Raw genomic sequence first — 25,537 nt, 5'->3', positions numbered from 1 at the left:
AGAAAAAATCTGAGGCGCCTGTTAATTACCTTTTTTAGCAGATTGTGTTCTATGTGTTCCAAGATCTATGTATTTCTGCAGAAGGTAAAACCAGCACTCAGTACATTCCGATTTTCAAACAGAAGGGATGTATTACAAACAACTTATGAAAAAATCCAAAATAAAACCAGAGAAACCCTTCTGACACAAACACACACAAAGAAACAGGACAACACAAGAATGGTATTTGTAAGCAATTACAATACAGCTAGCAGACAAGTCGGATACATAATAAGAAGACATACCAAATTTTCAATCCCCACCAATGTTCGCTTACAATAGAGCAAAGAATCTCAGAGACAGATTGGTTAAAGCAGACAGGGAGTAGTAAGACCCCCGTTACATGCTTCCTACAAAGACCCAAGTTGGAGACTTTTCTGTGTTTACAGTGTGTACAATGCAATTCAGCGACGAAAGGAGATGCCTTCTATCATCCACATTCAGGTAAAAAATATAACATTAGACAATATTATACCTGTGACTCGACATATGTCAGTCATTTTACCTACTAAAATGTCCATGTGGATTGGTATACGTAGGCGAAACAACCCAGAAAGTGAAAGACAGAATCTAAAACCACAAGTCGACTATACGCACAGGGCTAACCACATTACCAGTACCAGCCCATTTCAAGCAAGCCGGACACACAGTGAGTCAACTTAAATTGCAAGTGATTGATTCTGTAGAACCACTTAGAAGAGGGGTGACAGACTAGCACTACTACACAAGTTGGAAATGCAGTGGATACACAGGTTAGATACAATCTGGCCTAGGGGGTTAAATAAAGACTATACTCACGCTTTGTTTATCTGATTATTAATAAGTAGACCGTATATTGATACACTTCTGTTACTAAGCTTAGCAACTTTATTGCCATTAATATACTAACATGTATTTTTTCAAAATGTTTTCAAAGGTTATTGATTTGAAAAATAGAAATATTGCCTACACCCACATCCTCTCCTGTGCCTTCCTCTTCCTAGCATGTGGTGTTTGCTGAGGTGGAGGTTGGAAAGTGGCCTTTATCCATTCCAAAAAGTCCCCTAATTGCGGAGGCATTTGGGATGTGGATGGTTGTTCCCACAGATTTGGACTGGGGTGTTAAGGCAACCCTGTAGGGGAGCTGGTTGTATCCTGCTGTTGCCCCTCATCATTGCAGAGAGTGAACAGAGATTTAATCTCTGGTGTAGCAATGATCTGTGGTGTCGGTGCCTCTGTTGGAATACAGTGAGAACAATTATTTTGTTCAGATTTTCTTAAGGTGTGTTTGCATTTTCTGCATTTCACCATTTTCTCTTTCCTTTTTGTGGTTCTCCTAGTGGATTTGGCAGTCTTAATATGCTCCCTTAAGGAGTCTGATCTTTCCATAGTTCTGTTATTACCATGCTCCTATGGCACACTGGTAACTCACTTGGATGCAGAGCCTTATGAGGCTTTTGTGTAGAGTGTGTCTCTGCTGAACTTCGCTGTGGTGTGTGACACATCTTTGAAAAACAGCTTTGAAAAGTTTCTGACATCATGATGTCAGACGTGCATAATGGTGTTGCAGCGTTTTGAAGCTGGATCCAAAGTCCAAGAAGAAACTCTTGCGTCTTGAAATAATGCCCGTGTGACTCACATGGCGCCAAAAGCTCTGTGAGAAAAGGCACCAAAACCAGGTGTCACATTGGTTGCCTTAAGGGTTAGGGGAGTAATTGTAAGAAACTGTAGTTTGTTTTACTCTCACCTTAGTAGTGTTGGCCTTGGCCATAGGAAGTAATAATAGGTAGCTCAGCATACCTCTAATACAAGTGCTGCTGAATGGTATTGGGCCTACAGCAGCATGGTGTGCACTGATTCCACTTGCTGTATGTAAGCAAGGAGGGAATTACTGGCCTCTCTGGATGTCCTCTGTTCCTTACAGTGTCCAGGGCTGATATGTTTCAGGTGATTCCACTTGCTGCACAACACACTGCAAGGAGGGAAAGTCACCATACGACAGCTCAGCATGCCCCTATCCTTGAAAAAGAATTTAAGTAGGAAACAAAAACTTTTGTGTCCTTTACCACTGAGGCAGGACAAAGAACTGGCATGGGGAGGTGGAGCCAGAGCTTATATACCAGGGGAGGGGTCAAGAGTCTTGTTCTTCTGTCCTGCCTCCAGAGATGAGATTGACATTAACCCACTCGTTTGCACTGAAAGGAGGGCCGACTAGAGAAATACCTAGTTATCTTTTTTTTTTTTGTCTAGTGACAGCAGGAGAAAAAGGACACTTATGCAGTTGGGATTGATGGATCATTACTGCACTTATTCAGTGTTTGTTTAGAGTACAGGTATGGGATCCGTTACCAGAAAACCCATTATCCAGAAATGCTCTGAATTAAGGAAAGACTGTCTCCCATAGACTCCATTATAATAAAGTAATCCAAATTTTAGAAAATGTATTTCCTTTTTCCCTGTAATACTAAAACAGTACATTACTTGATCCCAACTAAGATATAATTAATCCTTATTGGATACAAAACCAGCCTATTGGGTTTATGTAATGTTTACATTATTTTCTAGTAATGTTAAGGTATGAAGATCCAAATTATATAAAGATCCGTTAGCTTGAAAACCCCAGGCCCCAAGCATTCTGGATAACAGGTCCCATACCTGTATCAGTTTAATTAGTAATTAGGAATGTATTGAATCCAGGTTCAGTTTGGTATTAGGGTGAATTCTATCACTTTTTATAGGACTTGGACTTGGTCAGATCTCAAGTGTTCAGGCAAGTTGAACTCTGTCATGTGACTGCAACAGTGCAACAAAAGTTTGTTCACAGGCTATACAATATTTTTATTTTTTAATTTGAATATACAGGTTTGTATTTCGTATTTGTGTAAACTTTTTGTGGAGGATTTGGTGTTCAGACTATTTAGTTTTATACCTACTAGTAATATTACATTGGCCTATAAATGTTTTTTTGCACTTTATACATTCTTTTGTATTTTGAGCTATGCACTACATTAAGAAATAACTGCCGGCAAAAAGGCTGTCATGGTGGATTGGTGGATATTTTGTAAAAGTGTGGATTTCTGGTAAGTATATATTTACACTATGTTACAAGTGTTGACTTGGATAAGTTCAGACCTGTTTCATCTTTTTGCACCGATTCTGGCAGCACCCTGCAGATTGCATGTGTTAGTCACTGAGACAAACGTAATAACACAGTGGGTTTTATACACTTATATTTGTAAACAATATAATAGTCAAGGTGTTTTGCCTCTTCTTTTTTACTGTGTTTTTAGATGATTGTTATACAGTAGAGTCGGATATTTCCTGTTTCTGGGAGAGGCACAGGAGTGGAAATGTACTACTATGGATTCTTTTGACTTTTCTTTCTTATACCTATTTAGAGCTCAAAAATACCCCTTTTCTCCCTTAAACCTAGACTTCTGAAGATGATGAATATGAAGCAAATTGGACGTAATTACTACAATCCTAATGATCAGATAGAAATTAGTACACATGGGTAGGTTTTTTTTTTTTAAACATTTTTTATTACATTACAGATATGGGACCTGTTATCCAAAGTGCTCGGTACCTGGGGTTTAAACCTTAAACCCAATAGGGTATGTTTGCCTCCAATAAGGATTAATTATATCTTAATTTGGATCAAGTACACAATACTGTTTTGTTATTATAGGGAAAAGGGAAATCATTTTTAAAAATGTGGATTTGCATAAAATGGAGTTTAGGAGACCGTCTTTCCGTAATTCTGGGCTTTCTGGATAACGGTTTTCAGGATAACAGATTCCATACCTGTAATTCCAAAAGCAGGGTAACATCCCACACAAATTCTCTGCTCTGCAATTTAAAACCACTGAGAAACTTCCTGAATGTTCATTCCTGCTCCAAGTCTGCTCTAATTCTTGGTTCCCTACGGGTGCATTAACAAATACTTAAGTCAGGTAAGTGTTTAAGTCTTATTAAAGCTGTTGTATATTACATGCAAAGAAAATATTAGTGATCACCTCTTTGTAGTGGGGTTTCAGGGCAAAGTGCTTTTGTAGATCTTTATCAGTGTTCAAGAGAGGTACTTTACTTTAAAGTAAAGACCAGTAAGCAACTTGTTCTATTTGTGGCTCATATTCAAAAGCGGGCCCGTATTTAAATCTGAGGAGGAAATTTTGGGCAACTTCAGAAAACAAAGTGTGACTTATGTTTTCCCACCAGTGATTTACTTTATTGCTAGTACGAAAGCATTTCGAGGAAATTTGTTGTTCCTGGTAGTGCAGATTTATACGTGGGTGACAAATCTCACCATGTGCCATTGGCCTTAAATATACAGGCATTGACCAAAAAAAGCCATGGTTTCTATTTCAAGATATTTCACAGAGCTCAGCCATATCTCTCCCCTTTCCTTATAATAGTACAGATTGAGTACAAGTATAATAGAAACCCATTTTACGTTTTTCAGTGGACCAGGAAAAAAACGTGTAACATCAGGGCAATGCATTATATATTGGTGGATTCTCATTGCAGGTAAAATGCAGGAAAAAACAAAATCAGGGGATGTAAAATTGAGGTTTCACTGTACAGGTATGGGATCCGTTTTCTGGAAACTCCACATTATGGAAAGGCCATCTCCATAGACTCCACTTTATCCAAATAATCAAAATTTTAAATGATTTCCTTTTTCTCTGTAATAATAAAACAGTATCTTGTACTTGATCCAAACTAAGAAATAATGAATCCTTATTGGAGGCAAAACTAACCTATTGTGTTTATTTAATATTTACATATTGTCTAGTAGACTTAAGGTATGAAGATCCAAATTATGGAAAGATCCATTATCCGGAAAACCCCAGGTCCTAAGCATTCTGGATAACAGGTTCCATACCTGTACAATTCTAAAATCTCTTTCATATAATGTTATACCTTTAATTTTTATTACTGGTTATTACATAAATTTAGATTACAATTATGGTTTGCTAAAAAGGACAGCCAATAGATAACAATATGCTTTGCCAGAAATTTGATTAACCTTCATCTTTTTTTATAAAAAAAAAAAATTCACTGTTTATAAGAAAAGCTTGTTGACTTTTTTATTGAAATAAAAGAAGTGTAATTCTGATTTGCTTAATGTAACTACTGCTATGGAAACAGTATTTCAGCAGTGACAGCAACTGTGCCTGTGGCCTTCCATTTCCTGATTACATTCCTTACAGTTGAAACTGACAGTTTAAACCTCTGAGATAGCTTTTTGTAGCCTTCCCCTAAACCATGATACTGAACAATCTTTGTTTTCAGATCTTTTGAGAGTTGCTTTGAGGATCCCATGCTGTCACTCTTTGAGAGTCAAACACAACTTGGAATCGGCCACCTTAAATACCTTTTCTCATGATTGGACACACCTGCCTATGAAGTTCAAGGCTTAGCGAGCTAATACAACCAATTAAGTGTTGCTAGTAATCAGTATTGTGTAGTTACATGCATTCAAATTAGCAAAATTACAAGGGTACCCACATTTTTGCACAGCCAGTTTTTCACATTTGATTTAATTTCATACAACTGAATACTGCTTCTCTAAAAATCTTTGTTCAGAAAATACCCCAGTACTCGGATGTTCCTGGGAAATGAAAGACATACCACTGTTATCTTTTTTGTTGAAAGTGGAGTAAATTACTATGCAGGCTGCCTTGATAAAGTCAGTTTATTTTTGTTCTTATCTTCATATGTAACCATTATTAAATCTGTAAATATATTTTCTCTTTAGCCTTACTATTTATCCAGGGTTTACAACTTCCATTCTGCAATATGAAAGCAACATAATGTTGTGCATAGATGTAAGCCACAAAGTTCTAAGAAGTGAAACAGTTCTGGATTACATGTACAATGTGCATAAAAAAGTGGAGTCACATAAATTCCACGATATCTGCAGCAAAGACCTAATTGGACAGATTGTTCTTACAAAGTAAGATTTTTTTTTCTCTCTAGATAAAACAAAACATGAATTTAAAATAGAATACCAAAGTTTTGAAATACTCCTGACTGCGGTAACATGGTAAAATATTGTAAATGTGTCAATTCAATTTTAACAAGATCACAATTCATGTATCTGTACTAGGCTTAAATAATATTTAAGAAAAACTTTGTTCTGTCTGGTTTACCTTTACACAGATTACATAACTCATATTACATTAAAGCAGACTAACATAGTAACATAGTAAGTAAGGTTGAAAAAAGACACACGTCCATCAAGTTAAACTTTTTGACTAGTCCCTGGATCAACTTGTACTATGAGCTATCTCCCATAACCCTGTATTCCCTCCCTTGCTAAAAAGCTATCCAATCCCTTCTTAAAGCTATCTAATGTATCAGCCTGTACAACCGATTCAGGGAGAGAATTATTATTATATATTATTATATGATCCCCTTATATATATTTATACATAGTTATCATATCACCCCTTAAGCGCCTCTTCTCCAGCGTGAACATCCCCAATTTGACCAGTCTTTCCTCATAGCTAAAATTTTCCATACCTTTTACCAGCTTAGTTGCCCTTCTCTGTACCCTCTCTAATACAATAATCTGTGGGCTGCACATCATCATTGAGGTGCAGCCCATCCCTAGCAAAGAGCCTGTAGCCGACTGAGAAATCAGCCCAGTTCTCCCAAAACCCTCCTCCCTACACCAATCTCTCAGCCACGCATTAATCTCCCTACGCTCCTGCTGTCTCCTTAGCGTTGCTCGTGGCTCAGGTAGTATCTCTGAGAAAATTACCTTGGAAGTCCTCGCCCTCAACTTTACACCTAGTTTTTTTAAAATCGTTCTTGAGGACTTCACCACCTCCTCTAATTTTGTCATTGGTACCGATGTGTACCAAGACCGCTGGGTCTTCCCCAGCCCCTCCCAATAATCTGTCCACTCGTTCCACCACATGCCGAACCCTAGCACCAGGCAAGCAGCAGACTGTTCGGCATGTAGGGGCTTTACGACAGATTACCCTATCCACCTTTCTAATAACTGAATCCCCTAAAACTAGAACCTACCTTTCCTTCCTTGCCCTACCCCCACCACCCGTATTAGAGACACTGCCTCCCAGGGTGCTAAGAGAGTCAGTCTGCTCCATACATGCCAGTTCAGAGCCAAAATGGTGAATTTGCTGTTTTGGACAAGCTGTGGACCAGCCCCCCTACCATTCTGTCCCCAACTTCCCCTCCTGACTGTCACAAACCTTCCTCCCTCATTAGCCTCCAGTGCTGATGTTAGGGTTTTGACTTGATTACTCTGGGAGTTATTACATGTGTAGCACTTCGGGTATGCTGAACTACCCATAATACGGTGGAGGCAGCCAATCTGGAAACACAAGGTTAGCTAATGGGCATGCTGAGCTGTCCAGGCAATGCCTCAAACCAAAGGGAGAACCAAACATTGCTGAACACGAAGAGCTGTTCTTATAGCAGAGCTATGGGGCACACAGAGCTGTAATCAAGGAATTTCGGTTAACCGCACACCAACACCACCCTTCAAGTATTAATCACCTGGTGCACAACGATAGAGGCTTCGGCCACCTCAAAATTCCATAGAAAAGACTTTCACTGGCACAGGATTTTTAACTGCAGGGCGAGCCCTTGCAATTTTTTAATGCAGTGCAGGTGCAACGTTTCGGGGCCACGCCCCTTTGTCAAGCATGCTTGACAAAGGGGCGTGGCCCCGAAACGTTGCACCTGCACTGCATTAAAAAATTGCAAGGGCTCGCCCTGCAGCTAAAAATCCTGTGCACACAGAGCTGCTCAATGTAGCATACAGGGGAGTTACTGGCAAGGCAAGGGTAATCCCTGAGACACACCAGGGAGACGAGCGGGTATTTTTTAAGGAACAGCCTTCCTTAACTCTGCTTTTTGCCAAATGAATTCTTCCACTGCAAGTCGCTTCAAGCAACAATGATGTCATCTGGCTACACGGCTACATCCAATTTGTGCCAAAAAAAATGCGTGTAATAAATGGAAACTCGGCGTCAGAACGCGATTGCATCACCCAAGATGCCTAAACAAAGCGTGTGACACGATCACCAAACGCAGCCATTAGAAGCCTGCTCATCCCATATAAGTAGCCCTAGGGAGCAAGCAGAGGGACATCGGCTCCAGCAGAGCAAATAAAGAAGCAGGTACAGGCACAGTGTACAATGAGTTACACACAGATAATGGAGTGGGCAGATTCTCTCACAGAATTAAGAGCAAAAAAAGAAAACTGACAAATTGCCCAAATGCAAAACACTCCCTCAGAAGGACTGAAAAAAATTACTGTTCTGACTGCAAACCCTCTAAGGCTGCAGATCCACAGGAACGACCAGTTTTATCCCACCCCAACAGCCAGAAGGGGAATTTTCAACTCCCTAATACTCCCCCCACGGGAAATAATGCCAGGGACCCTATCCCACCTACAATGGGTACCCCATCTACATCACAGGCGCCACCAGTAGCCGCACAAGGTGTAGCACCCATGCCTTGGGATCGAAACCCGGTACCACAACTCCCAGCACCACAGTGGATTATGAAATTGGCCCAACCACGTCTAGCGGCCACAAAAACGCAAAACAGCCTTTCTCTCATATTCTTTTGAATCAGAGGAGGGGTTAATTTCAGATGCAGAGGAGGAAACACACCCTGAACTGACGTCTGATAGATCTGACCATTCAGAGGCCACATCAGGCAGTGATTCTGAGGAAGAAAAACAATCTTTACTGAATCCAGAAATCACTTAAGAAGCTACTAAGGCAAATGTTACAGACGCCGCATGGAGTCAGCACTTAAGAGAGTGTACGTTCAGGCAGCAGCTGTACTACATCCGGCAGTCGCATCAGCAGGACTGGCCTGTATGGCCAGACACTGGGCGTTCTAATTGGCATGCCACCCGCCTTCCTCACAAAAAACTTCAGTCAGAGGTGGATAGATTGGCAATGGCATTAGCATTCCTGGCCGAGGCATCTGTTGAGATGGTAATACTGGAACAATCGGTCAGCACTCACCCAAACCACAAGCTTATCAGACAGGTGCACGTCCAAGGTTGTCCACTCCAACCGGATAAACAATTCAAAACGAAATCACAGCACCATCCAAATTGTGTGTAATCTTAAAAAGCCTTTATTGGATTTCTGGCTTGGATCTCAAACGAACAATATTTGTAAAAAATTATCTGATCATAATAAAGTTAAAAACAACCATTAAAAATCTATCGGTATATGGGATGCAAGTCATATTCGCGATTAAGGCCATGGGGGTTCCAGCGTTTCTAGACGGCGTATCCATTTAGCTTCCTTTTTTAATAGCATGATGTGTTCGCTATTTGGACGGGGCCACCATGGACCCTTAATTCTTTCCATGAAGAGATCAATGCTGTCTTACCCTTTATCAAGTTCACCTTGCATTCGGATAGTGAACAGATTGCGTTTTTGGATACCTCAATTATCAAGAAGGGTGGTGTTTTGATTACTGACCTTTTTCGTAAATCCTCAGACAGAAACACTCTACTTCATTACAATTCATTCCATTCTATCCAAACTAGAAAATCGTTACCCAAATCACAATTTGTCCACGTAAAGCGGATTGTGACAGAGGGTAGCCTGCAACAGGAAAGATTGGATGAAATGGAAAAAAAGGTCTCCTACAACAACGTGAGGGGATTGAGGACCCACATGTAAGCCTCCATGGTGATCATCACAAAAGGGATCAAAAACGTATCCCTTTTGTTTCTAAATTTAATACAGTGAGTCAAGAAGTAGCTAAGATTATACGGAAACATTGGGGCATATTAAGAGATGGGGTTCCTGAGGTAGAATTTTTTCAAAACATGCCACTCATGTCATATAAAAGGAATAACACCATTGGATCCACACTGGTCAAATCAGATTTGGGAGGAAACCTAAGGGAGGAGCGGGTCTTGCGACCTAGATATAATGGTACTTTTCCCTGTCTGTCATGTAATTGTTGCTCTAACGTTCTTAGAGGTGATGTAGTACATCATCCCTGGAAGGGCACCCCGATAAAAATAAATGGTTTCTATACATGCAATACTACATTTGTAGTTTATGTGATAAAATGCCCATGTGGCCGATTATATGTGTGACAGACAACACGTGCCATTAAAGACAGAATACGTGAGCACAAATCTGCAGTTAAACTAAAAAAATCTGACCAGGCGGTATCTAAGTCATTTTGCTGAAAAGGTTCATGGGGTCCAGCAATTAAAGTTCCAAATAGTTGATAATATTCCAAAACTTCATCGCGGTGGTGACCGTGTTAAAATGCTATTAAAAAAGGAAGCTAAATGGATACGCCGTCTAGAAACGCTGGAACCCCATGGCCTTAATCGCGAATGTGACTTGCATCCCATATAACGATAGATTTTTAATGGTTGTTTTTAACTTTATTATGATCAGATATTTTAATTACAAATATTGGTCATTTTTATTGTTTTGCAGATACTGTACCGTGAGATTCAAATCTTTATCTGGATGAATATAACTACCAGGAAATAAGTGGATACTTTATTTACACATTACAATGTATCTGACAATGTTGCCTTTATGCTTTTTCTCTGTATCAATTAATTCTTGTAACTTGCCTATAGATGGCGATCTAATGAGTGAGTATAAAACTTTGTAACCAGTAGTAGTTCATTAACTTGAAAAAAGGTCACGCAGGCCTGAAACGTTGTTCTTTTGAGATCCAAGACAGAAATCCAATAAAGGCTTTTTAAGATTACACACAATTTGGATGGTGCTGTGATTTCGTTTTGAGATGGTAATACTGGCAGCAAAGGCAACTATCAACGCTATAGTTGTAAGAAGCGCCCTCTGGCTTCACCGCAGGACATATGACACCACCTACAAACTCAGGCTATTGTCTCTCAAATACACAGGCGATACCTTATTCGGTCCTGATCTCAAACAGATCATATCGGAAGTGACCGGGGCAAGAGTACCTTTTTGCCAACAGGAAAAAGGCAGAGGTTTGATAATCCGAGCAGGTTCTCAGGCAAAAGAGGATGGAGCCAACAAGCCAAACCTTTTCATTGCTTTCGCTCCAGCTGCAGGGCATCCCAAAATGAACAAGGTAACAAACGTGGCAGACCTGTCTGGCACCAGCAGAACCGGAACACAAATAAACCGGCAACAACCAAACCCAGTTCCGCCTGACTTCACCAGGCAGAAGGGACAGGCAGTGGGGGGCAGACTACACAGATAATTGGGTGAATGGGAGACGCATGTAATGGACACCTGGGTTCTCACCATAATTCATCAAGGCTACAAGATCCCTTTTCCCACCACTTACCGCCTTCGGTTCATACCTACCACTAAAGCTCCACACACAGAATACAATCTGCAAGAAGCAGTTCACAACTTACTCAGTACAGAGGTGATAGAAGAGGTTCCACTTCACCACAGTTTCAAGGGCTTCTACTCAAACCTCTTCCCGGTAAGAAAGAAGAAAGGAACTTTCAGATCTGTTCTTAATCTAAAGCAATTGAACCACATGGTGTCCAACAAAAGGTTCAAAATTGAATCGGTAATAGCAGCCATGGAGCCGAACATCTTCATAACCTCCATAGACTTGCAGAATGCCTACCTGAACATGACGATTTGCAGTCCAAAACAAGCATTACCATTCGTGGCCTACCTCAGATCACTAGGGATACATGTTATACCCTATTTAGACGATCTGCTGATTACAGCTTGGAACTGGTACCTGCCCCAGTGGAAGATCATAACTACGGACGCAAGTCTCGAGGGATGGGGAGCAGTGTACAGGTCGCACACCCTTCAAGGGACTTGTTCACCTCAAGAGAGCCGCCTACCCATCAATGTGCTAGAACTGCAGGCCATCGTCCTAGCCCTGGAGGGATGGACACCACTACTCCATTCCCTACCAGTCAGAAGTCAATCCGACAACGCCACGGCAGTGGCGTATGTCAACAAACAAGGTGGCGCACAGCATGATGGCAATGAGGGAGGTCTCACGCATGCTCACATGGGCAGAAAAAACAGTACCAACAATTTCAGCAGTGTTCATCCCAGGGCTCGAAAACTGGGAAGCAGACTATCTGAACAGAACAACAATAGATCATGGAGAATGGTCCCTCAACCAGGAGACCTTCCTCACCCTGACACAAATATGAGGAAAAACGGAGGTAGACATGCTAGCCTCAAAACACAATTACAAAGTACCCATATACTGCACCAGGACATAGGACCCAGGGGCGACCTTCGTGGACGCCCTAGTGACACCCTGGAATTTCAGGCTTATATACGCCTTCCCACTGCTACCACTACTGTACTACCACGAATACTACGGAAGGTAAAACAGTGACACAACAGTAATCCTTATTGTGCCGGATTGACTCAACAATTGTCAGCAGCAAGACTGGCAACTACCACTGCACCCAGACTTGCTAACACAGGGGTCTATCAACCACCCCAACATAGGTATGCTCTATTTAACAGCCTGGCTGCTGAGACCCGGTGGTGGACACAACATGGGTTCTCAAAGAACGCAATCAACATACTCCTACAGGCACGAAGACCATCTACCACCGAGTATTGAGACTCTTCATAAATTGGTGTGACCTATGCCACATCCATTGGGACCAAGCTTCTACACAAGCTGTGATAGAATTTCTCACAGATGGTTTCCAGAAGGGATTAGGCCTCCGGACACTTAAAAAAACAGGTTTCTGAACTCACACACACACACACATGCTGGGCAGAGGACAACACAGTTCTCCAATTCTCCAGAGGTGAAATCAGAGTAAGAGCACTCTAAGGGAAGGACTACACAGCGTGATCCGACACGCTGTGATAAATCGCATGCTACAAAAATAAGGGAAGAGATAGAAATGTCGGATGAAGTTGCAGCGTTGATGTGACACGACTGTCGGATGCAGACGCTGCGTCTGCATCCGACAGTACTTAAGACTCTCAATCTAGAGAAGTCTACCTCTCTTGCACATCCGGAGAAGAGCTTATTCAAGCGGCAGAAAAAAAGTGTCTGTATTTTCCCAGCCTATGAGCAGCTGGACGAAATCGTCAAGGCACAATGGAAGAACCCAGACCACAGCTTACAAGTATTCAGACGTTTCTCACAAGCCTATCCTTTTCCATGGGAGTGCATAGACCTCTGGTCTTCACCACCTCAGGTGGATCCTCCGGTATACAGATTATCAAAGACCACCATTCCTTTAGCGGATGTGGGAGCATTCAAAGATCCTATTGAGAATCGGCTAGAGGGTTTTTGCAAGACAGTCTTCACAGCATCAGGAACAGCCTTTAGACCTATTTTTGCTATTGCATGGGTTTCCAAAGCAATGGAAGTCTGGGTGGGTTCAGGTAGCACAACTCCATGGCTCGGACGACCCCACATCCGACCTGCTACTTTCTCAGATCGCCAGCGCGTTTATCTGTGATGCTTTTTTGGACGTGGCAAAGCTGGTCGCAAAGGCATCGGCACAGTCCATAGCAGCTCACAGGTTCAAGACATGGTTCTACGGTTCTACAAGCTGCATGTACAGGTGTCAGCCGGCCTCGGGAGGAAGGTGCTGCAGACTGTTGTCTCTTAAAGCACCTACAATTAGGGGTACTGGTCCCCCCCTCGAAGGTTGCTTTGGGATATCCCCATGGTGCCTGTGTCCCCCAATCTAGGGAAGAGAAAGAGGGATTTCTTACTCACCGTGACACTCGCCTACATTGGGGGACACAGGCCTTCCCTCCCTGTATATAGTTAAAAAGTATGTTCATTAAGGGGCTAAACAAAATTGCCCTTAAAAGTTATGGTTATGATATGTTTATACCAAGGGGTGAGAGAGACTCCTCTGTTTTGGGTTAGCCATTCGTATTAACTGAACCTCGGAGGAGGAGGCAGGCGATGAAGCCCAAAAGCAGGAGGAAGAGTCAACTTTAACTACTTAAGTGTCCACTCTCCAAGCAGGATCTTCATCCCAATGGTGCCTGTGTCCCCCAATGTAGGAGAAGAGAAAAATATTTTAATGAAGCCTGTTTTTTCTGGTCAAGTTTTTTAGGGGAAAACTCAAATTCTTAGAGGAAAAAAAATACTTGCATTTTTGAGATTTATTATACCACAAAGTTGCTAAAAATCCAAATGTGAAAATAGTCCATCTAAAACCTGTTGAGGTCATGTAGTAGTCAATGGCAGATGTCCCTGTTACAATCATAGTACTGTTTTATTATTACAAAGTGTGGGAAGATTAGCTTTTTGAAATAGTAGGTAAGCAGGTTTCTTTTGCAGAAGAGAGACAAGTACATAAAATGCAAAAAAATAGGACTGTGCCTTTACTTTTTTCACTCAGAAAACATGAGCAGAATGCTTGTCTTCATATGGCAGCAAACATCAGTCTTTTTCTCAGCTGGGAAAGTAGTGTTACATTTCAGAGATCAATTTTAATACCTTTTGTTAATGTGTATACCTGTTTTTTTAGGTACAACAATAAGACTTACCGGATTGATGATATCAACTGGGATTTTACTCTGAAGTCCACATTTAAGAAATCAGATGGCTCAGAAATAAGCTTTGTTGACTACTACAGGACAGTATGTGCTTTTTGTCAGTTCCATATTAGTTGTAAATTTTTGCTTGCTTAAGCTTTTGACATACAGAGTGTTTTCTCTGCTGCTCTCTGCCTGTGTTAGGCAGAGAAAAGCAGATTCACTCCATGTAGCTGCAATGACAAGCACAGCTCCTGTCTGAGTGCAGGTATGCAGAGTTTAACCCAAAAAACATGAACACTGCAAGAAATGATGGGGCTCTTCGTGTAACAGGGAAGTCAATTTGTTGATCAGAACAATGGGAAAAAAGGTTATTCTGAACTGTTATTTTTAATTTGTATACTCTACTGAGGAGATAGCTAATGAAGGTTTAATTTTCAATGGACCCAAATCTAATAATATAACTATTAGATGCATAGGTGACTCTGGAGGAAAACAAACAGAATAGAACATGTGAAGACAAAGGAAGGTCCATGACAAAAAACTCAAAAAAAAATGTATGACTCGGGTTTTCACTCCAATTAAATAGTGCTTTTTTAATAATAAATAAGGTCCAATCGTGGATTCTAGTTTGGTCGAACTTTTTTTATTTAAATAACCCCCTAAGACTTGAGAAACTTGATTTCGGTGTTAGTCCAGTCAGAACGCAGGAGTGGTCTGACAGCTTGGGCAGCAAAATGGCAAGAAGCCATTTTCTAACTCTTTAACGGGTATGTCAACCCCAAGATTTAAAATTGCCTAATAAAAGAAAACATAATTCTAAGCAACTTTCCAATATACAATTATTAAAAAATGTCAATGCTTTTAAAGTTGTTTGTAAAAACAATTGCTATTGAAAGCAGCATTTGCTTAACTCCTACTTGTTACTTTTTAAATAATGTTGCAAAGTCTTGAGTTCCCCAGCAAAGACAGGTCTGTTATTTAGCTGTTTTGCTGTAATGATTTTTTTTGTAAAAAATATATATATATATATATATATATACATATATATATATATATATATATATACACATACATACAAAACAAATTACATATTTTGACTATAATCTCACTATCTTTTTATTTTAGCAATATAATAAAGCAATCACAGACTTAAACCAGCCTGCTCTTGTTCATAATCCAAAAAAGCCCAGGGGTCCACATAATGTTCCAGCAGGACCTGTTCTCTTGATACCAGAATTTTGTTACCTAACAGGTAATATTTAAAAACTTTCCAGTGATATATGCTTCTACTTTTATACAGGTATGGGACCTGTTATCCAGAATGCTTGGGACCAGGGGTTTTCCAAAAAAGTGATCTTTCTATAGTTTGGATCTACTATAAAGCTAAACATTATATAAACCCAGTAGGATTGTTTTGCCTTCAATAAGAATTAATTTATATCTTGGTTAAAGCGATACTGACAGGTTCCTATAAAAATCATAGCAACATGTCAGTATAAAGTAAATGCTGCACAAGGAATCGTTTCGTTTCGTTCAAAGCCTCCCCGTAAAGCCACCCCCAGCCCCTGCAAACCTGTGTGCTGCCGACTTGCTCACACAGCTATTTACTGATCTTCCGGGTTGCTAAAGTGACGCATAGGCAGAATTCCTGTTTTCATTCGTAACAGCCTGCACCGCCCCTAACCCAGCGTCACTGAAACGGCTCTGAATAACTTTTAGCTGTGTCAGAGAGTCGGGTGAACACAGGTTTGCATTGGTCTTTGAGCGAAACAATTCCTTGTGCAGCATTTACTTTATACTGACACGTTCCTATGATTTTCATAGGAACATGTCAGTATCGCTTTAAGATCAAGTGCAAGGTACTGTTATTATATTAAAGAAATTAAAAAAGAAAACAATTTAAAAATTGGAATTATTTGGTTAAAATCAAGTCTATGGTAGACTGCCTTCCAGTAATTCTGAGCTTTCTGGATAATGGGTTTCCAGGTAACGAATCCCACACCCGTAATTGAAAGTGAGTTCCTGTATTTAGGAAACAAAGTATTTAATTGCTTTGTTCTCTGAATGTTGTACGGTTTAGTATGATTTAATCAGTGTTGTGAAATACTATATTAAATGTAAAATACTATATTTTACGTATACTATATTTATGTATTATGCAGAATATATAGGTGGGACCACAAAACAACAATGTAAAATTAGGGAAATTAAAATCCGGGGATGTAAAATTGAGGTTCTACTGTAAATGATTTAAACCTCAAAAAACTTGGATCTATCCAATGTTGCTGTTTAGTATTATCTATAATTTAATTCTAGCAACAACAAAAAATCATTGCCAATACTATAGATTGTTCACACTGATAAAGATATTTCTCCCACGTCTAGGGGGACACAGGGACGTGGGATAAAGGGTCCCTCCTATCAGGAGGCAGGACACTGATGATGTCAGAGCTGAAGACCCTCCTACTCCCCTGCTATCTCAGAAGGGCGCCATTTTTTTGATGTCGTTTGGAACAGGTGGTTGGACTGGCCTCTAGGTAGGCTTACTTAAGGAGCAGGCAGGTGATGGCTAGGATCAACACCTGGGGTGAGGCTGGGTCAGCTTGACTGAAGCTGTGGTTTGCAGACCTTAGTTCGAAGAAGTCTTTCATCTCCATTCCCTTCCAGGCTTCCAAACTGTTTGGAGACGAGTTGGACAACATAATTTTGCAGGCAATAGGGGGCAAGAGCACACTTGCCTAAACAGAGCACGTTCATCTCCATAATAGACTCGCTTCTCAAGACGGGGGTTAATGTTCCAAAAGGTCCAAGGGTTCTATTTAAACTTTTATATTGTGCCAAAGCAGGACGGGTCTTTTCGATCCATCCTAGATCTAAAGCTATTGAACAAATTGGTGGTGTACCACAAGTTCAGGATGTAGTCGAGTTTGCACCAACATCAGGGCTCTGAAACAAGGAGACTTCTTAGCGTCCTTGGAGACCCGTTTTTCCACCCCACCAGCAGTTCCTGAGATTTGCATTTTAGAATCCCCATTTTCATTTTGTAGCCTTGCCTTTAGGACTGTGTTCCGCACCCAGATTGTTCATAAAGATCATGCTGCCATTCTTTGTGTGAGAGGTGTCGTCATGCCATACTTGACGACCTCATCAATGCACAGTCCAGGCAATTGGCCTAAAGAAATGTGCATCTGACGGTTCAGAGCCTTCAGATGTTTGGTTGGTCAATCAACTGTCAGAAATCCTCGCTGACACCCAGTCAGACCATGCCATTCCTGGGGTTGCAGTTCAATACTGCCAGTCAGAAGGTACTTCTGACAGTTTAGGAGTACATGACGGTATTGGGACTGATGGTCTCCTCGATGGAAGCATTTTTGTTTGCCCAATTACACCGTTCTCCAGGCGATGGTATTAAAGCGGTGGAACAGGACATTGCTCCACCAGAGAATAGCAATTCCAGACACAGTCTGAAGATCACTGTGATGGTGGTTGACACCATGCTGCCTAGGTCAGGGTCGGACTTTCCAGGAACCAACATGGCAGATCGTGACCACGGACGCCAGTCTCACTGGTTGGGAGCCATGTTCCAGGGCCTCTCCACTAAAGGTCGGTGGTCGCTGGGCGAGGCAGAATCAACGATAAACTTACTGGAGCTTCGAGCCATCCTCAGAGCTCTTCAGTCATGGGAACAGCTGCTGAAAAATCTGGCAGTCCGAATCCAATCTGACAATGCAACGGCATTGGCATATATCAGCCGGCAGGGTGGCACAAGAAGCACATAGGCAAATCGAGAAGCGTGTCTGATTCTGGAATGGGCAGAAAGGGTTGTCACTCAGATATCCAGCATACACATCCCTTGAGTGGACAAATTGGAGGCCGACTTTCTAAGCAGGTATCAGTTGGACCCAAGGGAGTGGGAATTACACCAGGATGCATTTCAAGCTCTAGTCCAATGGTGGGGGCGAGACAGAGATCGACCAAATGGTGACCAGACACAATCGGGAAGTAACCAGATTCTTTGCAATTACAGAGGCATGGACGCCATGAGATCCTGGCCCAGGAGATCCTGTTATTACAATCTTCTCAACTTGTCATTAGAGACTCCAGTGATACTACCATTGTCCCCTCAGCTGCAGCTGCTATCTCAAGGCCCAGTATTTCATCATAATCCTCAACTCTTCACCTTAATGGGATGGCTCTTAAGGCGGCAGTGCTAAGGGCGAAAAGGTCTTTTGGAAGACGTCATTCTAAACATGATCAAGTCTCGCAAACCTACTACATCCAGGGTTTCTCAAAAGGTGTGGGAGACCTACCTGAACTGGTGTAGCTCAGAGGAGATTCCTTTTGGGGAACAGAATGCCAAGGATATTGCAGATTCTGCAAGCAGGTTATGAGAAAGGTTTGAGCCTGGGCTCCCTGAAAGCCCAGGTTTCGTCACTTTCCGTTCTTTTCCAGGGGAGGATAGCTCTTTCAAATGACATACATACATTGTTGCTCATTTCCCCACAGTTCAGGTACCCGGTTCCTCCTTCGGACCTAAATTTGGTATTGACCGCTCTTCTGGTTCCCCTTTGAGCCACTGAAAAAGGCTGTTTTCTGGCTGCTATCTCGTCTGTTAGACAGGTTTTGGAGTTGGGGGCTCTTTCCTGTTCTCAACCCTTCCTTGTCTTTCATGAAGGTAGTACTCCGTACCCAAGGTGGTCTCTGCCTTCCACATCGACAAAGAATCATTCTACCATAATTTTGCAACAACCCTAAAGATGCCAAGGTGGCTGCTCTTCATCGATTGGATGTGGTCAGAACCCTTAAGACTTACGTTGCCCGTACAAAATCCATTCGGCAGACAGATACCCTGTTCATTGTGCCTTTAGGGGCATGAAAAGGTCTTCCTGCCACAAAAACCACCATTGCTTGTTTGATTAGAGAGACAGTGAGGCGGACAGAAACTCAGCTTCAGTTAGTTTGTAATGCAGCTACCTGGTCCTTCCTACATACCTTCACAAAACTCTACCAATTCAATACACCTGTCTGCAGAGGCAGCCTTCGAAAGGAAGGTTCTCCAGGCAGTGGTTTCCTAAACCGTTGAAGTTCTTCACTCCCTACTGTGGGGTTGCTTTGGTATATCCCTACGGTCTCTGTGTCCCCCTAGACGTGGGAGAAAAGGAGATTGTACTTACTGTTAAATCCTTTTCTCTCCAGTCATAAGGGGGACACGGCTTCCCTCCCTGAACTCTTGTTCGACTGTTTTCTTGGTTACAAACTGGCACCCTTCGGGGATAGCAGGGGATAAAGGGGAGTAGGAGGGTCTTCAGCTCTGACATCATCAGTGCCCTGCCTCCTGATGGGAGGGACCCTTTAACCCACGGTCCCTGTGCCCCCCTTACGACTGAAGAAAAAAGAATTTAACAGTAAGTACCTAAATCTCCTTTTTTGACTTTGTGAAAGTGAAGTTTATTGCTTTATAATTCTTTTCATTTAGGATTAACTGATCGAATGAGGAGTGATTTTAATGTAATGAAGGACCTAGCAATTTATACCAGACTGGCACCAGAGCAAAGAGAAAAATCAGTTGGAAAATTTCTAAATAACATTCACAAGTATGTACAGTATGCCTTGGTAATTTTCTCTTGCAGCTTTATAAAAAAAAAAGTCTTACATTAAGGGCGTTATTTACTAAACGGGATTTTTTTTCTAGTCGAGGACTTTTGGGCAAAAACTTGAATTTTTAGAGGAAAAAAACGTCCTTTTTATTATACCCCGAAGCTGCAAAAAGTTAGAATCCGAAAATCCGCCATCTCAAACCTGTTCCTGATCACCTGATCACATATAAGTCAATAGAAGATGTCCCTTTTACAATTTGAAGATATTGTGATCTGAGATGGGTTTTGTACGAAACCAAAAAAATCAAGTGATTTGGGCGTCAAATTTGAAAAAAAATTGTGCTATTCGGGTTTTCCCTCTTATTATGGTTTTTTACCAAGTTATTTTATTGATAAATAAGATAAAATCATGGATGGGAGTTTGGTTGAGCTTGATTTAATAAAAATTAGATCAATTCAAGTTTTTGTAAATAACCCCATCAATGTATTATTATGCATATTACCTACTAGTTCTTTGTGTTGCTTCTCTTACTGTTTGTATTTTAAATACATGCAAGTTATTACACACAACATTTATTGACTTTTACAGGGATGATAGCGTGCAGAAAGAGCTTCAAGATTGGGGCTTAAACTTTGACTCAAAACTTTTGCCTTTTGCTGGCAGAGTAGCTCCAGCAGAGAAGATATTGCAGGCTGGAAAATCAGTAAGGAGAATGTTTTTGCTTTCAGAATCTCTCCCATTTATTTGCATTCAGATTCCTTCATGCTTACCATTTAGTTGGCAGCTCACAAACACAGAACTTCCCAAGGAAAAGGGTAAATAGTCCCATTTGAGCTAAACTGGTTAAAACACTATTTTTTGCTTGCATATGTAAAAATACACCATAGTCAAAATATAAAACAAGGGATTAAAGATACATAAGAAAGTTAACCATTTCTGTAGATTTACTGTTTTTGTACGTAAAGAAATTAACTTCATAAAGTGCTTAACTAGCTGGAAAATACTCAATAGTCAAAATTATGAAACACAAGATAATAACAAATTATATATGGGAAGCACTACTTACACTCTTCAGGTGTTGTTGCATACAGTGGTGCTATTCTATTCCTTAGACGTATGGCCGTGTCCACATTCAGCAAAATTTCAAAGGCAAGCACTTCACCACTTCTTGCTGTGCAAATAATCCTTTATTTTAATCAGTTTTAGCACTCTAAGTACAGAACCTAAAATAAAGGATTATTTGCACAGCAAAGTGCTTTCCTTTCCTGTGAAATTTTACACAAAAGGTAAATGATGTCTTTTTATCCACCATTTTTATGCATACAAGTGAAAAAAAGAACATCGTTAGAAGTGGTCAATATCCATTTAAAATGGAAACATTTTGTCAGGGACCCATATTACAGTTTAGATCTATAAAAACAATCTATCAGGCATCATCCTATTACAGTTTAGATCTATAAAAACAATCTATCAGGCATCATCCTATTTTCAAAAATACTTAGGGCAGCAATTTTTACAGCCCTTCCTCCCTCCTACTCAAACTCATGCCTTGGCAGATAAAGAAGTTTCTATTTTTCTCTACTGTTGTGGCTACTCCATTTGCATATTCTTAATAGATAGAAAGCAATTATTTTTTCTCTCGCCTAGATTGAGGGGGGGGGGGGGCATGCACCATGGGAATGAAGAATCAGCAGCTGGAGAAGGGGCACAAAACAGTTATGTAACTCCTGCTCGGAGCTTCATCCCTTACCCACTTCCTGCTATCCTCAGTTTTCTTTTAAAGGGGACCCGTCACCCCAAAAATGTATTCCAAATCCTATTTTATCATGTTAGTCAAGCAAAATGAATGTTACTTACACTGCATAAATTATTTGAATCTTGTTTTCATCAGTCTGGGAACTCTTATATAATTATAGCAAGCAGGATGGATCCATTTTGTGGACACTGTTATTAAGGCAAGTCTTTGTATCATCTCAAAATCTTGTTTGTGCACCAGAATGGGGAACCTGATGTCTATCCCCATGCACTGGCTACACAATTAAATGGTGAAGAGAACTGGGGGAATGTGGGGAGAGCAGTGACATCTAGGAAGTGCTGAATGGAAAGTGAAAGTAATTGCTTGCCATGCCTCTATGCCTAAGGCATAGAGGAGGGGCAGGCACTTTGATTGACTGCTGGGATTTTTAAATGAGTTTACAACAGCTATGAACACTTTAATTAAAAAAGGAATTTGGATTTCATGTTTAGTTTGAAAAGGACTTTAATTAATAAGCTTTTTATGTCTGGGTGACAGGTCCACTTTAAGGGTCGACGGAATGTTAGGTGGCTGGAGCAGTGGTTATAATTAATTCCAAAGATCATGCCCACACTGGGGACAAGGTTTTTTGTCCAGAGCCCTTCCAGCCTGCTTGGACAGAAGTCGCTACTATTGCCCATTGTCTTATCACTCTACGTATGTCTGCAGGCTTCTACCATGTCTGGGTGTCTGGCTTCCACTCCACGGAGGCTGCACCTGTCCACTACATCAGGGACCAATCTTGGGGCACTCCAGGATGATTGGCAATGTAATTACCTACCAATACACCCTCCTCAGTACTTCCTTAGCAAACACAGATGCAGTTTTGCTCCCCAAGTCTCTTCACTGCAGACATAGTGGCATCTCTCTCCTACGTACTGCATTCTGCGCTTGGTATCTCCGATCAAATTGCCGCTATGCGATTTCCAAGCGCTTTAAACAAATGTACACCTTTCCACAAAAGTGCATAGACCTATGGTCTTCTGATATGGCAGTAGACCCATCAGTCTCCTGGCTTTCAAAGATCACGACCATTCTGGTGGCAAATTCAAGGATCCTATTGATAAGAGACTTTTGCAAGCCCATATTCATGGCTTCAGCGGGCAGCCTTATGACCCATTTTCACCATTGAATAGGTATCAAAGGCATTGGAGGTGTGGGGTAGAGCGGTTAACGCAGCTCATCTGTTCTGACGACCCTTCCACAAAGCTCCTCCTCTTCCAAGTGGCCAACACAAATGCCTACATCTGCAATGCAAAGCTTTAGCCCATTCCATTATTGAAGTTATGAGATTACTTTAAATACTTCTTGAGCAGAACTTGCATCAAACAGATATTTGGTCAGAAAACAGTTGTTTAGAGTGGCGTTAGACAAAAGTATTTCACAAACTGCCTGAGGTAAGAATACACTCCTCCAGCAAAGCAAACTCCCATCAGGAGCAGACCATTTTTTTGGCCCTTTCACCCAAACCACATGAAGGGGTGCCCTCCCACAAAAGCTTACTCCTACTCCGCATCCAGATAATACAGCAAGCAGATCATGTTCCTTTATGCATGGCCATGTGAACCCTAGGGTCCATGGTCTCCACATTCCCAGAGGGTGATCCTGTACACACAACTACATACCAGACCTCTTCAGACACTAATCCTTCGACAGCAGAGGCTAGACTGCAGGAACCTAGACAGGTCAGTGCTCTCTTGGTGGGTCCAGCCACAGTGAGTTCTCTCAGGGAAAGGTTTCCCCAACTACTCATATACAGTGGTAACAATGGATGCCAGTCTCCGGGGCTGGGGAGGAGTGAGGGAAAACACTTGGTTCAAGAACAGTGGTGTGAAGTGGAACAACTGCTACCCATCAATTTATTATACCTCAGAACAGACGATATGACGGCAGTAGCCTATGTAAACCACCAGGGAGGCAAACGCAGTCCGATGGCCCTCACGGAAGCTCAAATGATGTTGGAGTAGGTGGGAGAGAACATTCCCACCATCTCGGCAGTACATATTCCAGGAGTGGACAACTGGATAACAGATTTTCTCAGCCGGATAACCCTGGACCAAGGCAAGTGGAGCCTACATCCAGAAGTGCTCCAACTAATCACCAAGAGGTGGAGCCTACCCAAGATAGACTTAATGGTATCACCATACAATCACAGGCTGCCCAGGTTTATAGCAAGAGGCAAGTATCCACTAGCCGTAGCAGTAAACTCCCTACTGGTGCCCTTGCCTTTCAGCTATGCTAAATGTGCTGATCCTTGGCCCTACCTCGAATCATAAAACGGATTATGATATGTTTCCACTCGCACAGAGGACAGCGCCACCTCTTTTTGTGCCTTTACTATGAGAACTCTTTATGTGGCAGCCATTGTACTGTGCCCAATACATGTGTGCCAATGCTGTTTGGTGCACAGGAAGTTCCTGCAACCTACACTTCTGCTCCTCACCATCCTAGTATTACATATTCCTTTGTATACAGTGCTAAACTCTTAAAGGAACAGTTCATTGTAAAAATATAAACTGGGTAAATAGCCTTTGCAAAATAAAAAATGTTTCTAATATAGTTAGTTAACCAAACCAAAAATGTAATCTATAATGGCTGTAGTGAGCGATGTATAACAGAACATCAAAATAGAAAAGAAAGATTTAGGATCCTGCATTCAACTTCCTCTGCTGGTGCCCAATATCTGTTCTCCCTCGGATTTAACAATCAAACGATATTAAATTGATGGACCAGTGCTCAGAAACAGCTTGAGGATAGATGAAAAATAACAAAATTGTCTAATATAGTATAGTATTTTTGACCTTAACCATACACCTTTAGGTGGCAACACACTCTCTAAGGAAAGTGCTCCTTCTCGTCCTTGGGTTAATGGTACCACCTTTTATCCAAACAGTGATTTGGGAGTTTATGGGTGGGTACTTACAAATGTTTAGTACTTATATGGACCTTAAAATAAAGTGTTGACTTTCACTTACTGTTCTTAAGTCTCCAGTTCTCCAACAGTTCTATAGGAATGAGCTTAAAATAGTGTCAAATCTTCTTTAATAATAATATGTGTAAAAAATATATTTTTTGGCTGACTCTATAAGAAACCTTTTTTATTTTGCATGGCCTTTTTTACCCAGTTTTTGTTTATATACTGAACAATTCCTTCAACTTTTTGTCAGTCTCTACCTGTAAGGTTTCATAATAATTTCTGAGCATAAATAACTCTGAATACTTGCAATACTCCTAAATAAGTTCTAACCTTTGTATTCATTATTAATCATGAAGATTTCCAGCCTGTTTCAGTAATGTAAATTCTCCATCAAATGCCAGCAGTGATTGAAGGGGTGGTTCACCTTTAAATTAACAATTAGCATGTCATATAATGACTAATTCCAAGCCTTCAGTTTATTTATTTTATAGTGTTTGAATTATTTGCCTGCTTCTTCTGACTCTTTCCAGCTTTGAAATGGGGGTCACTGACCCCATTTAGAAAGCAAATGCTCTGTATGGCTACACATTTATTGTTATTGCTACTTTTGCGCCTCCAGTGGCTCAGTTGGTAAGTGCACAGTCCCAGGAACACAGGCTGGATTGCTACACATTTTTGGTTATTGCTACTTTTTATTACTCATCTTTCTACTCAGGTCCT

At 41.1% G+C, this 25,537-nt stretch overlaps 1 protein-coding gene across 1 annotated transcript in view; it reads left to right on the top strand.

The window, feature by feature from the left end:
- LOC108716375 (piwi-like protein 1) overlaps positions 1 to 25,537 on the top strand; it is a 101,506-nt gene that overhangs the window by 42,461 nt on the left and 33,508 nt on the right. Inside the window, exons 7-12 of the mRNA XM_018262473.2 lie at positions 3,452 to 3,532; positions 5,780 to 5,977; positions 14,498 to 14,609; positions 15,633 to 15,759; positions 19,984 to 20,101; positions 20,694 to 20,808. Coding sequence (XP_018117962.1) covers positions 3,452 to 3,532; positions 5,780 to 5,977; positions 14,498 to 14,609; positions 15,633 to 15,759; positions 19,984 to 20,101; positions 20,694 to 20,808 — 751 coding nt within the window. The remainder of the gene's footprint in view (positions 1 to 3,451; positions 3,533 to 5,779; positions 5,978 to 14,497; positions 14,610 to 15,632; positions 15,760 to 19,983; positions 20,102 to 20,693; positions 20,809 to 25,537) is intronic.

This window comes from Xenopus laevis, chromosome 1L, assembly GCF_017654675.1.
Source record: "Xenopus laevis strain J_2021 chromosome 1L, Xenopus_laevis_v10.1, whole genome shotgun sequence".
Lineage (NCBI taxonomy): Eukaryota > Metazoa > Chordata > Amphibia > Anura > Pipidae > Xenopus > Xenopus laevis.
This window is presented reverse-complemented; position numbering and strand designations above follow the sequence as displayed.